The sequence below is a fragment of the Peromyscus californicus genome, unplaced genomic scaffold, assembly GCF_007827085.1.
Source record: "Peromyscus californicus insignis strain IS unplaced genomic scaffold, ASM782708v3 Scaffold_10__1_contigs__length_136768540, whole genome shotgun sequence".
Taxonomy (NCBI): Eukaryota; Metazoa; Chordata; class Mammalia; order Rodentia; family Cricetidae; genus Peromyscus; species Peromyscus californicus.
The window spans coordinates 58,551,818-58,565,898 of NW_026294391.1; the positions used below are offsets into that span (position 1 = coordinate 58,551,818).

The following is a 14,081-nucleotide window of genomic DNA, read 5'->3' on the forward strand; positions in this document are numbered from 1 at the left end:
GGTACCAGGCATGCAAGTAATGCATAAACTTACATACAAGCATACACATAAAACAATAATTCAAAAATTAAAAAAGCTCTTAAAAAAACCCAAACCAGATGGGCGGTGATGGCACACGCCTTTAATCCTAGCATGCGGGAGGCCGAGGCAGGCGGACCTCTGTGAGTTCGAGGTTAGCCTGGGCTACAGAGTGAGATCCAGGACAGGCACCAAAGCTGCACAGAGAAACCCTGTCTCAGAAAACAACAACAACAACAACAACAACTAAAACAATAACAACAACAACAACAAAAAACAACCCACCAAACAAACAAACAAAAAAACCAAATCAAACCCATGCAGATATACACATGTAGAAAAAAACCAAGTTTGGTGACCCGTGTTGTAATCCCAGCTCTTGGAGTAAAGCTAATGTTAATTTCATTAATCCTTCTTTGAATATTTAATAAACTTTTCTAGAATTCTCTGGAGAGGAATCTTTTCCAGAAATTCTTTAATCTTGTTTCTCAAATGGTTATGGGATTACTCAGATTTTCTAGTCTTCTTGGCAGAGTTTCAGTGGCTTGTGGGTTTTGAGGCGCTGCTGCATTTCTTTTAAGTGGTGGCACACACGAGCACCGTGTCAAGGTATTTTCTCGTCCCTCCGTTGATGGCTGTAGGATTGGTGGTGATACTCTTGTTCATTTCTGATACTGTTAATGTTTTTTTTCTCTCCTTTTATCTCTATCAGTCTTGCTAGAGTTTAGTCAATTTTATCGATCCTTTTTTTGAGAAACAATTTTTGTTTCATTGATTTTTCTCTATTGTTTTGTTGCTTTCGATTCTATTGATTTCTGTATTTTTGCTTGGATTTCCTTCTTTTTGCTTGGTGTGTGTGTGTGTGTGTGTGTGTGTGTGTGTGTGTGTGTGTGTGTGTGTGGTTGTTGTTGTTGCTCGACTTTCAGGACTTTGTGCATGCTAGGCAAACCCTCTGCTAGTAACATACATTCCCAGCGCTTTCTGATTCTTTTGTCTGTTTCTTTTGAGGAAGAGTTTCTTGTAGCTCAGGCTGACCTTGAAGTTGAGATGCAGGCAAGGGTGACCCTGAGCTCTTGATCTGCCTGTCTCTAAGTACTGAGTTCTGGGAATACAGGAGCGTGTCCCCACAGCCAATTTTACGCAGCAGTGGAGAATGAACCAGTGTCTTGGGGATGCTAGGCAGTCAGTTTACCCCCTGAATTGTACTCCCAGCCGTAGTTTTTGTTTTCTGAAGAATTCCAACACTGAGTTATACAGTGGCTGCACCAATTTATATTTACCAACATTTATTGCTCTATGTGTCTTTTAAAATTTATTTTTATTTATTTATATATATTTTTATTTTGTGTGTTTTATTTATGTATTTTTAAATTTTATGTGTATGGGTATTTTGCCTGCACGTATGTCTGTGCATCATGTGTGTGTCTTGTGTTAGGAGAGGGTCAGAAGAGGGTATTAGATCCACTGGAGTTACAGGTGGTTGTGAGTTGCCATGTGTATGCTGGGAATTAAACCAGGGTCCTCTGGAAGAGCAGCCAGAGCCACTGAGCCGTCTGTCCCTCCCCTTCAGTAGCCTTTGTTTTTAAGTTTGCTTTGAGACAGTGTTTCACTCTATAGCCCAGGTTCACCTAGAACTAACTCATTATGCCTTCAACACACGATCCTGCTGCCTGTACCACCACACCTAGTGTGGTGTTTAATTTTTTAAAACTCTTTGTATTCTGAATGTTAATCCCATGTTGGATGAGTATGTGGCAATGGTTTTCTCCCTTCTGTAGGCTGCCACTTCATTCTGTTGACTCTTTGCTTTGCTGTGCTGAAGGGTTTCTTTTTTTATATATTTTATTTTATTTACTTTATGTATATGGGCGTTTGTCTGCATGTATGTCTGTGCATCACATGCATGCTTGGTACCCACAGTGGCCAGAACAGGGTGTCAGGTCATCTGGAACTGGAGTAACAGACAGTTGTGAGCTCCATGTGGGTGCTGGGAATTGAACCCAGGTCCTCTGGAAAAACAGCCGGTGTTCTTAATCACTGAACCATCTCTCCAGCCCTGAAGGGTTTCTTTTTATCCACACATATTTATTGATAATGATTTTGACTATATTAGTATGTATAGTGTTCTTAGTGGTTGTTGTATTATCATATATTGTACCTATATAATTTTTCACACCTTACCACTTTTCAAGTGAGTTCACATTGAATAAATTTTATTTGTATGTCCCCAAGTTCACTGATTTTATTCTCTGTCACCTCTATTTTTTTTTTTTTTTGAGACAAGAGTTTTACTGTTGTAGCTCTGGCTGGTCTTGAAGTCACTATGTAGACCTAACTGACCTTGAACTTGCAGAGATCTGTCTGCCTCTTCCCCGAGTGCTCAGATTAAAGAAGACACCTGGCCCTCACATTTGCTATTGAGTCTGTCCAATGATCTTTGAAATTTCAGCTTTTAAAAATGCTATGATTTCCGTTTAGTTATTTTTCATAACATGTTTCTTTGCTAAGACTTTTCCATCTTTTTATTTATTAGCCTGTTTTTGCAGTATTGGGAATTTGAGGCAAGTGCTTTACCACCAATCTGTAACCTTGACCTTTAAAAAAAAACCTTTTTATTTTAAAATAATGTCTCACTGAAATGTCCAGGCTTGAAGTTATTCCATAGCCTGGCAGGTCTTAAACTTTCAATCTTCCTGTCTAACCTCCACCAACCCCAGGATCTGGAATAGCAGTCTGTGATACCAGGTAGATTGGTTTGTTTTTTAAATGTCAGTATTGGGGGTTGAACTCAGGGCCGCATGCATGCCAGGCAAGCACTGTACTGCTGAGCCACGTTCCCGGCACATTTATTTTTCAGTGACATCATAATTAATTGCAAAACTTTAAAGTCTGTATCAAATAGCTGCATTGTTGGGCTCGTCTTCATGTTGGTGTCAGTTGACTGGTTTATCTCATCGGAGTGGTGGTTTGCCTGGCTCAGTAAGATGAGTGATTTTCAATTAGCATCCTGGACATTTCAGTTATGCCAGGTGTCTCTTTTGTAACTTTTAAGACTTACTTTTAATTATGTGCATGTGCACGGCAGGGGGAGGTATGCTCAAGTGAGTGCAGGTGTCCCCAGAGACCAGAGGTATTGGACTTCCCCGGAGCTGGAGTTACAGGTGGTTGTGCTGGGAACTGAACCCAGGTCCTCCAGAAGAGCAGTCAGTGCTCTTAACCGCTGAGCCATCTCTCCATTGCAAGTTTGGTGACTCTTGATCCCATTTAAATCTTTTATTTCAGGGCTAGAGAGATAGTTAAGCAGTTTGGGCCATGGTCCCCCAAACAGTTTCATTTTCTGAGCCTTGCAATGTTATTTCACTTGGCTTCATTCTGCTTTTCCTGGGTCTCCTGGTCTAGACTTTACTGGTCCTCTTTACAGGAACAGAAGACCTTCCAAGCTCCGAGCTGCCTGATTCTGCTGGGTGATATTCTGGGGTGAGCAAGCAGCTGCATTAGGGTCTTCTTATGCTGCAGAGTGCAAGGCTAGGAAACACGAGGCTTTGCTGTTACTGCTACAGGAAAATGCAGTTCCCCTATGGAGCCTCATCTCTAGATAGGGATGGGAACAGCTCAGAACCTAGATGCGGCAAAGCCCAACATCACCGTCTGGAACTTCAGTTGTGGAGTCAGGCTTAGGTCTTCCTGCTAGACACCCGTTGGGCTGCTCTTTTCCCAGTCTCCTGCTTGGAGAAAACATATCCACTTTCCAGTATCCCTCAGTTTTCCTGTCCCCCTTGTTACTCAGTCTAGGGGGATTTGCTAGTCTATGGGAGATAAACATTGTTGCTCCTCAAGTCTTGGGGTTCCTGGCCAGTCTGGTTTTCTCTTTCTTGTTTTCTGTCTAAGGTATATAACTGTACTTCATGGAGAGAAGCAGGGAAAGGTAAGTCTGTCTAATCTTTTTCTCCAGCCAGAAGTTCCACCTCATTATCAGGGGACCCAGCCTCAGCTCTCATCAGAGAAGCTTCTTCTAGTAGGTAGATCGGAATTAGCACAGGCCCACAACTGGACAATGTGCAGAGAACGACAGACTTTGGAGCACTCAGTCCTCCATGGGATGTCTTCATCAAATCCTTCCCCTCAAGGCCCAGGGATCTATGTAGAAGAGGAGACAGAAAGATTTTAAGAGCCGGAGGTGGTGGATGGCTCCAAGGAAGTTTTACAGACCCAACAGGGCTGATGCACGTATGAACTCAGAGAGACTGTGACGGCGTGCACAGGACCTGCACAAACTCAAGCCAGACAAAATGCCAGCACAGAGAAAGAGAAGTGGGCACCAAGTCCCACTCCTGGCAAAGAAATTGTTTGGAATCAATTGTTGTTAGGAGAGGGAAGGATCAGTTTTTTTTCCCTCAATGGGGTAACACTGGGTTCATCAAACCACACACCAGGGCAGGCCTTATGCTCAGGAGTAGTTTGACAACACAAAATGAATTCTATATTGTTTGTATGTGTGTTCGTTTTTTTTTTTTTTTTGTTTTTGTTTTTTTTTTTAGAGACAGGGTTTCTTTGTCTAACAGTCCTGGCTGTCCTGGAACTCACTCTTTAGAGCAGGCTGACCTTGAACTCACAGAGATCCCTCTGCCTCTGCCTCTGCCTCTTGAGTGCTGAGATTAAAGGGGTGCGCCACCACTGCCCAGTTTTGTTTTGTTTTTAAGAGAGAAAGAGGGCCAGGCGGTGGTGGCACATGCCTTTAATCCCAGCACTCAAGAGGAAGAGCCAGGTGGATCTCTGTGAGTTCGAGGCCAGCCTGGTCTACAGAACGAGATCTAGGACAGACACCAAAGCTACACAGAGAAACCCTGTCTCAGAAACCCTAAAAAACAAACAAACAAACAAAACAAAACAGGGTCCCCTTATGTAGGTTTGTGAGGCCTGGAACTCACTGTGTATACCAGTCTGATCTTGAAGTCATAGAGATCTGCTTACCTCTGCCTCAGGAGTACTGAAATTTAAAGGTGTGCACTTACTATGGCTGACTTTTAAAGATGTATGTGTGTATGTGTGTGTGTGTGTTTTACTATGAATATTTTCTCAATACTTTGTCTTTTTATGTAGCTCAGGTTGGACTTGAACTTGTAATCCTCTTCTACCTCTGCAGTGCTGGGATTAGAGGCAAGGGCGTAGAGACCATGTAGTTTTTAAAATGCACTTAAATTTTGGAGTGGTGGTGCATGCCTGCAATTCCAGTCCTTGGGAGGGTGAGGCAGGAGGTTTGCCATGAACCCAAGGCCCGCCTGGACTGCATAGTGAACTCAAGGCCAGGTGGGGCTGTAGAGTGCGACCCTGCCTCAGCAAACCAAAAGCAACCCCCCACAAAAATGTAGCTAAATAATGTAGTTAAATATATCACTGTTTTCCCTAGCTTCTGGGCTTTGTGTCCTTGAAAAAGCCTCCTCATCTCGAGCTTGTTTTTTTCTGGTGCTTTGTTCTGGTTTCCAGCAGGCCCCGTTCTATCTTCTTGGTAATGTTCCATTTGTGCCTCTGATTGGAGGCTGTGCTCCCACCCTCCGTGGTTTTGCTGCCATGTGCAAGTCCGATCCATCCTTCAAGGCCATGACTGCCCGGGAACTGTGAGTTCCTTGTAATCAGGGACCGGGTCTCTTCTAGCTTATCCCTAGGGAACAGGATAGCCACTGGGCTCTTGGAGACATTGTTACCTGTCCATTGTTATCTGTTCCAGGCTGCGGGGCCCTTGCCAGCAGGCAGTACTCCTTCTCTGTGTGCACTAGGGCCTAAGCTGGGAGAGCCTGGGATTTGCCCCTGGAACTTCATGGTAACCTAATAAATGAAGGTATCTGGCTGTGAAGAAGACCGACTGTGAAACAGTGGGGCAGGAATGGAGATTTGCGCACCTGTCCTCCACTGTGTCCTTTCCTGTCCACGCTGTCCCTTTCCTCCCCTAGTAGGCCTGGCTCTCTCTGGAAGATGCACCCTGCCTCCCTTCCCCCTGCCGCTGCTCTGCCGAGAGCCTGCTCAGGTGACCACACTTCTTGGCTGCTGACACCAGGAGGCAGGGTTGCTCTCTTCCTCTGGGAAGCACCTTCTCTAGGTGTGATGGTAACTACAGGGGAGCTAAGGATGCCCATACAGCTAGTCAAATTTCATCTCTGGATGTGGCTATGAGAGACTGGCATTTTAAGTAATCAGCAGGTTGAGTAATGAGTGTGTGACTAAGCATCATCTAATCAGTCGAGAGCTTGAATAGAACTGATAGGAAGAGGAAAGGTGAATTTGAGCCGAGACGTTCATCTTCTGCCCTTGGACTTCATTCAGCACTCCTGAAACTTTGAGCTTCAGAGCGGGGTGCTGTGACTGCCTTCTGACCCTCTCAGGTCTTCACAGTTAGACTGAGTGGCACCACTGGCTTTTCTGCATCTCCGGCTTGCACACAGCAGATTGAGGGACGGGACTCCTTGGTCTCTACAATCTCATATTCGTGTGTACTGCGTTGTTATAGGTATCATATATACTAGAAATAAATAGCATCTATATGTATGTGTATATATTTTACTGGTTTTCTTTCTTTGGAGAACCTTAATATACGGACGATACCCAGGCTGTTCTCTGCCATCACCTGCTTCCCAGTTGTATTCTTGTCGCCTCTACAATTTTCAGATTTTCGGGTACTGACCCCTTACTTGGGTCTCTCTTCCCACCAACTGCTACTGCCCTCCTAGGGCCCCCAAATGCTCAGAGATCAGGGAAACAAGCCAGGGAACAGGCATAGAATCTGGCCAGACTCATGTTTTTCAAATGCTCCAGCAGGGAAGGACCCTGTCTAATACATCTTATCACTGCACCACACCCTGCCCCCGTACCCACATGCTGCTCCTGGGTCACTAGGAGCTGATTTTTAAAATTATTTATGTGGATGAGTGTTTTGCCTGCATGCATGCCTGGTGCCCGTGGAAGCCAGAAGAGGGTATCAGATCCTGGGACTGGAACTACAGTTGGTTGTGGGCTGCCATGTGGATACTAGGAATCAAACCTGGGTCTTCTCAAAGCGCTTTTAACCGCTGAGCCATCCTTCCAGACCCTGCTGAGTTATATTTAAAAAAAAAAAAAAGACAGTTCCCCTCCCCCTCCCCCTGCTTAGGGATAGATACATCTTCATATTAAGGCCCAAAACAGGGTTGACAAGGATGCCCCAGGAACAGATAAACAGCTATTTCTCTGGAGGACCAGAGGCAGTCAGGATTAAGGGAGAGAGTAGGACAAAGGGTTCTTTAACCATATCTGGACTTTCTTTCTTTAAAAAAAAAAATTTTTTTTTAAGATAAGGCCTTTCTCTGTAGCCTTGGGTGGCCTGGGACTTGCTATGTATTCCAGGCTGTCCTCAAACTCACAGAGATATGACTGTTTCTGTCCAACCCAAATTTCTGTTTCTAAATTGTTACTTTGATTTTTGCAGTGCTGGGGATGGAACCCAGGAACGCATGCACGCTGGGCAAGTGCTCTACCACTAAGCCACATTCCCTAGCCCCTCCTACTTTTTACAAGGTTCTACTATATACTTACTTATTACTTGTGAGATGCGAAAATAAATAAATAAATAAAACATCCCAGGTAGATAGCGCTACTTCTTTTTCTGGGATCAAATAACACTGTTTCTTGTGTTCTGGAGAATACAAGATTTCTTGCAGTGTTTGTGCCCTTCTTTCTTGGAGATGGGAAACATCCTCAAAGGCACAAACTTGATCCAATTCTTGTTCCCAGTGTCTAGCAAAGTGCCTGACCCTGAGCAGGAAGGAAGTCAGAGAGGGTTGAATTCGGTGAGTGCCTTTCGTAGGAGGATTCTTGAATGTGCTCACATGGGACAAGCCTCATGATGTTCCTCAAAGGCTAATTCATAATGTTCAGTGGCCAAGGAAGAACACCTTCAGGACTCTGAAATGTGGGCAGCAGTTTCCAGCCCTTACATGAGGCTAGGGCTGCATTATGACCCAGGATCTGGGTTAGTGTCCTTACCTTGTCACTTTTACATTCTTTTGAAGTCACTGCCTCAAGAGATCTCTAAACATTTTGAACTTGTCAAACCTGGGCCTCATTTGTACGTTTTAGGTTGGAGAGGCCTACCTCACACAGGGTAGGCCAAGGAGGTATGAATTAGGGGACACACAGGCTAGCTCAGAGTCTTCTAGGCTTGGAGGGGAAGAACAAGGAGTTGTCTGAGGGGCTTGAAGAAGGCACCTAAAATCGGGTTTTAATGACAATATCTGAATGCTTGGTTATGGAACATTTGGCCTTATCTAGCTCATAAAGGCAAAAAGGGTAAAGGAATAGCCCTAAATGGGTCAGTTAAATTGGTGACTTAAAAAATTTATATGTATGCATTTTGCCTTTATATATGTGTACCACGTACGTACAAGCCTGATGCTGGAGGTCAGAAGAGGGTGTCCGATCCTCTGGAACTGGAATTATGGATGGCTGTGAGCTGCCATGTGGGTGCTGGGAACTGAACCCCAGTCCTCTGCAAAAGCAGTAAGTGCTTTTAACTATTGGAGCATTGTTTCAACCCTGAATTGCTGGCTTTTAGAGTTGGGAGCATATGCCAGGTAGCCAAGGGTGTGCCAATGCCAAGGAAGCCACAGACAGATTTGAAGCAGCTTGTCTTCCAAAAATGCCTTGAGCACCAGCTCCTGTACCCAACCTTCAACAGGACAGTGTTTGTGCGGTGTTGGGGAATTAAAGTTCAGTTCCCGGACTCTGGAGGCGATAAGGGCAGGGGGTGGCAGCAGCAAGAGTTCTGAGACCACCTGTGCCAGCCCTTCCCACACCCCTCAGACTCTTGCAACCCAGAATTACCAAGGCTGTCAGAGTGTACTCCACAACTTTAGACCCCCATGAAGAACACAGCCAGTCAGCTATCTCTTTGCAAGTTACTTTTATTTACAACAGAATTGGTGGCTTTGTTCCTCAATTTTTAGGGACACTTGGCATCAGCAGCCAGAGGGAAAATCTGCAGTGAAATCAAACTCATTCTGCCCCAGCCACAGCTCGGGAAGCTCATTGGCTCGGTCTAGCCCGAGTTCTACCACCAGAGACATCAGCACCTCCTCATCCACTGGGTCAGAATCAATGATAGCAGGGCTCTGGGCACCAGCAGGAGGAGTGATTGACCCTGGCCCTCCCGCCTGGGCCTGGGCCTGGGCCTGGGCCTGCGCCTGGGCCTGCGCCTGCGCCTGCGCCTGGGCCTGGGCCTGGACCTGGGCCCCAAGGCCCCAGTTTTGCACGGGGCCCGCCTCCCCTGGTTGGCCTGGAGTGGCAGCAGCAGCCGCTGCGGCCCCATGGTACTGGTTGTTAAGCTTCTGCAGCTGCATGCTGGCCATCAGGTGAGGGGCAGGGTGCAGGTTGAAGGGTGGGGGTTTGGTAGAAGGGGTGGCAGTAGGAGAGCCCATTGGAGATGCTGATCCAGAGGAGCTGGTGGGAGCCCCATTGGCTTTGGCTCCATTTGAGGTGACCCCGGGGTAGTGCAGGATGGCCACTGCTTTGTGGTCTTTCACCCCGAGGTTAGAGTAGGCCAGAGAATTCATCTCCTGGTTGGCATCCTAGAAGACAAGAAGGTTCACCATAGTAGCCCTCCTCCTGGTTTTCTCTTTGGCATTCACTGGATCTGGAATGCTCCTGCATGCCCTGCATTTGGTGCTAATAGTGAGCAGGTGGCAGGCAGAGCCCCTGGACAGTTAGGAGCCTAAGTTCAGACCTCAGGTGTAGTCCTGGACAACCCATTATCCGAAGTGGGCCTCCCTCCCCTGCTACTCTCCGTGCCCCCCGTGTAAAAAGGGCACCCCTTTGTCCCTCTTCTCAGCCTCACTACAGTCTCTTTGCCACAGTGGTCTTGCCCCAATTCTGCTTCTTTGCTCCCTTCCTGCTGTCTGTCTTTCAGTACCCCTAGTGAGTTCAATTCAACCACTTTTAAGACAAAAGCTGTTCTCATTTTTCCCAAAGCCCGCTGTATCTTCTCTTCAAGCACACTGGCTACACGCCACACCTAGGAAGGCCTGGTGCATGACCTTCTCCCCTAAAGCCCATCTTTCCAGGCCATAGTATCTCCATCTGTAAGTGGCAAAACTTACCTCCTTCACAGAGGTGCTACCACTACCCCCCTTGACGTCAAGTGCAGGCCTTGACATAGTTGGCATTTCAGAGTCTGGGCAGAAGTCAGATAAACTGGTGGGAGTTGATGCCTCCAGCTGGAGCTGTTGGTCTGTAAGTAAAAGAGAAGAAATGATAAACGCGAATGGTTATCTTGACAAAGGAAGCACTAGAAACTTCGAAGTCAGGGTGAATCCATTCAGCTACACAAAGACGCTGATCCGGTTAAACTCAAAACAGAGAGCACCTGAGCAGGAAGCAGAGACAGAGCTGGAACTCTGACCTGGGGCCAGAAGTATGCTCTATTCAGCCAGGGGCTAATGACAACCCACAATGCCAAGAAAGAACACATGAACATTTACTCATACAGGTTATTTCCAAGGCCAGAGGTAGGGGAGGCACTATTCCTGATTCCCAGAGCAGGCATGTCCCTGAGAACACAACGCACCATGTCAATGGACCACTAACACCCAGGTCTCCAGTGGGACTGGGGAAAAGTGAGAATTCAGGAGAAGGATGACCTAGAGTCTCTTGGGGCATGCCTACAAGAAGACAGCAGACGAGGGTGTTCTGGAGGCTGTGAGGCAGTAGGAGCACCAGAATAGCTGGAAACAGCTCAGTTCTTCCATGTCTCAAGCCCCTACAAGACAGTCCCTAGATTGGGCTACCCCAGGACAACTGTCCCAGGGCCCAGAGGCAGGCCACACCCATGTGTGGATGAGAGAAGAAAGAATTCTTCATGGAGGGAAAATCCGATGGTTTTCAGCCTGGAAGCAACAGCAGCATCTGCAGCGGTTTGGAGAGCAGCATCTTAACAGTCCGTTGCCATATGCCTCTCCTGATCATAGGCCAAGTCCTCATACCTGCAATCACTCAGATGGCTTCTAAAGAAATGATTCTCTTGCCCAAGTGCCAACGAGACACGAGAATGAGAGAAAAAACAAAAACAAACAAAGAACCACCTCAAACTCAGAAAATGAAAAATTCTTATTTTCCTGGAAGCGTATATTTGAAACCCGCATATATTCTAGCATTATCGTCTTAAGGAACCCAAGAGTCATTTTCCCAAAGAGGCTAGAATTTGCTGGGACTCTACCCTCCTTGTTACCCCCCCTGTGGCTGTTAAGAATGTTCTGGCTTCTAAAGGTACCACTATCCCCAACTCCTTCAAACAACCGCCTACTGGGGGAAGAGAAGGAAGCAAAAAAGAGAAAACATGGAGGGCCACTTGCCGGGTCCCACACCACTGCTGGACTGAAGTACAAACAGCGCTCTGAGGTAACCCTAGGATATTTCAGCCCTCTGCCTCAAGACAAGGGCGCTACCGCGCGCCGTCGTCAGGAGGGCCAGCCCCGCCACTATTTCAAGTTCCTCATCGCTTCACCTGCGCATCCATCTTCTCTCTCCCGGACGCCACCCGTCCCCGAATGTCCAAAAGAAAAAAACAAAACAAAACCAAAAACAACCCCAAAGCAACACGAATGGGGGAAGAAAACGTGAGTGAAGTGTGTGTGTTCTGGTGTGGGCTCGCCGGGCAGGCCCTTGCAACAGTCCCCTCGAGGCGCGCCAGCCCGCTCGCTCGCTCGCTCGCTCGGCAAGCGGGGAGCCCGTCTAAGGGGCGAGCTTACTTCCGGCCCCCCACGGCCCCGTCTTCCAACCCCCGCTCCACCCCTCAGCCCACCTGAGGGAAAAACTTGGCTGGCGAACGCCGGGGAGAGAGCCATTAAGTGACCACCGCGAAGGCGCGGCGAGCCGCTGCCAAAAGCCGCGCAACAAGTGCCGGCTCCGCGGCTCGCGCCTCCCGCCGCCGCCCGCCCGGCTTCGCCTGGCCGCCCTCGTCGTCAGCCCCGGCCCGCGCTGAAGGAGGGTGAGAAGGGGTGGGGTGGTGGGGTGGGGGGAGAGAAGGGAGCGGCAGGTGGGGGGGCCTCGAACCTGTCCCGGGGAGCAAAAGTTAAAAATGGCACCAACCGGTAGACTCCATCTCCATTGCTACTGAGAAATCTACCAAATCCAAACAGCGCTGCGGCTTGGCTTGCTCGCCCTCCAAGCAGCCCCAGTCAGCCCTCGCCACCTGAAAACTAAAGGCCCGTTGTTTACCGGCCGCTCGCCCGCCCGGCCTCCTCGACGCGCCGGGAGAGAGGCACCGGCGCGGAGGTTGGCCGCGCGCAGCCCCCGGACACCGGCAGCGAGCGGCCGTGCCCGAAAGCTCGAAGCTGCCGTTACCTCAAGGTGCTCGGAAGCAGACTGGCGACGCGGCACGGGGTCTCCGCGTCCAGCGCGACTTTGGGGACCCGCAGCGTCTCCGCGCGCGGGGGCGCACTTTGGCGCCAGTGGCAGCGGCTCGCGCGCCGCCGCGCCGACACTTCCGAGCGTCCTCGGAGCGTCCGAAGCGGCCCGCCGCTCCCGGCCCGCTAGCGAACATTCGAGGTGCCGAGAGGTGCTAGAACTTACCCAAGGTCACAGCGCTCAAAGTGGCGCGGCCCCGGACTCGCGGTCCCACCCCAGGTCAGGCGCCCCGCGAGGCAGGGGCTGGGCGCCGCCGCCGCCGCCGCCGCCGCCGCTTCCCCTGGAGAGGGGCGTGTGCGCGGGGGGCAGGGAGCGGGGTCGGCTGCCTAGGGGAAAGCAAGTTGCCCGCCGAAGGCTCCAACTTGCAGCCCGCAGCTCGGCGGGACCCGGCCCGGAGCCCCTCTCGCTTCCAGTCCCCCCCACCCCCAAGGAAACGAGAGCTTTGTGCGGGGGGTCCCCCGAGCGGCCTGATGCAGTCCGGGCTATTGGCAAAGTCGGGGAAGCGGAGCCCCAGAAAGCGCGGGCGCGGGAGAGGAGCTGCTGAGGCTTCCTCCGGACAAGTGGGCGCCGAGTCCCGCCGGCGGCCGGCCCCCCGGCCCGGCACCTCCAGCAGCAAACAAGTCCCCCAGCCCCTCGGCCCGCTCGGCCGCCGGCCGTGCCCTCGTCTCCGGCTGCCCAGCCCAGCGCCCTGCCCGGCGGCCCGGCTTACCTCCGCGAAGCTGCCTGCCCGGGAGACAGGGAGAGCTCGCTGGGGCTGAGGATCGGACGAAGCGGCCGAACCCACCCGCCCCCCGTCCCTTGGCAAGCTGGCCACCGCCGCCGCTCGCTTCAGAGTCCCGCGGCCGCACAGGCACCCGACCCCAAGGCGCTTGGGAAAAGCCTGCACAGCCGCGCCGCGCCGCCGCCGCCGCCGCCGCCGCCGCACCGCACCGTGCAGCGCCGAGCAGCCCCGGCCGGCGCTGGTGCCCGCCCGCAGCTTCGGCGCCGGACTCCGAGGCGGTGGCGTTAGCAGCCACCACGTTTGGGTCTGGGCGCGGGGACCCGGCTCTCAAGCCCCCATTGCCGCCCGGAGAGCCCTGGCGCACACGCACACGGCAGCAGGCTGGCCTCGGCTAGGAATCCCAGGAAGGACAGACCCTTTCCCCCCCCCTTTTTTTTTTCCCTCTCCCCCCAATTTTCACGTCTTTATAACCGGCTTAGGGCATTATTAGCACATGTCCTGGATCGTGGACGAGTTGGTGGCAAAATCTGAACTGGATACTTACGGAGAGCCCGAGAGGGTGCAGTGCCTTCCTCCAGTCTGGTCCTCCTTGCCGGGAGCAGCCCCGCGCCGATAGGCTGTGGGAGGAGCAGCCGGGAGGAGCGAGCCTCCTCACCGCAGCTCAGCAGCGCACTTCTGCAGCTGTGCCGCCGGGAACATTTTATAGCGGCGGCTGGCGTGTGTGGCCCTTTAAAGGCGCTCGAGCTGGTGCAGTCACCGTGGATCTTGTGAAAGCGGAGGGCGGGCTAGGGAACAGAGTCCGTGCGTCCCCCTCCTGTCCCTCAGCCCTGGGGGCACGACACAGCTACCGGGGTGGGGCTGATGGTCCCAGATTATGGTCACTTCTGTCCCAGTGCTCTGGCCCGTATCTCTTGTT

The 14,081-nt window shown here is 50.6% G+C and overlaps 1 protein-coding gene across 3 annotated transcripts; it reads right to left on the bottom strand.

The window, feature by feature from the left end:
* Positions 1-8,930: 8,930 nt before the first annotated feature.
* Cited1 (Cbp/p300 interacting transactivator with Glu/Asp rich carboxy-terminal domain 1) lies at positions 8,931-13,879 on the bottom strand. 3 transcript variants are annotated; one of them, XM_052734191.1, is made up of 3 exons: positions 13,710-13,879; positions 10,140-10,270; positions 8,931-9,611 (listed from the first exon to the last, which is right to left on the bottom strand). In XM_052734191.1, the coding sequence occupies exons 2-3, from the start codon at positions 10,203-10,205 to the stop codon at positions 9,003-9,005; spliced, it is 675 nt and encodes a 224-aa protein (XP_052590151.1). In that variant the 5' UTR covers positions 10,206-10,270; positions 13,710-13,879; the 3' UTR covers positions 8,931-9,002. The 3 variants fall into 3 exon arrangements, with proteins under 3 accessions (XP_052590151.1, XP_052590141.1, XP_052590131.1); XM_052734181.1 differs by lacking the exon at positions 13,710-13,879 and adding an exon at positions 13,154-13,531; XM_052734171.1 differs by lacking the exon at positions 13,710-13,879 and adding an exon at positions 12,127-12,254.
* Positions 13,880-14,081: the final 202 nt, after the last annotated feature.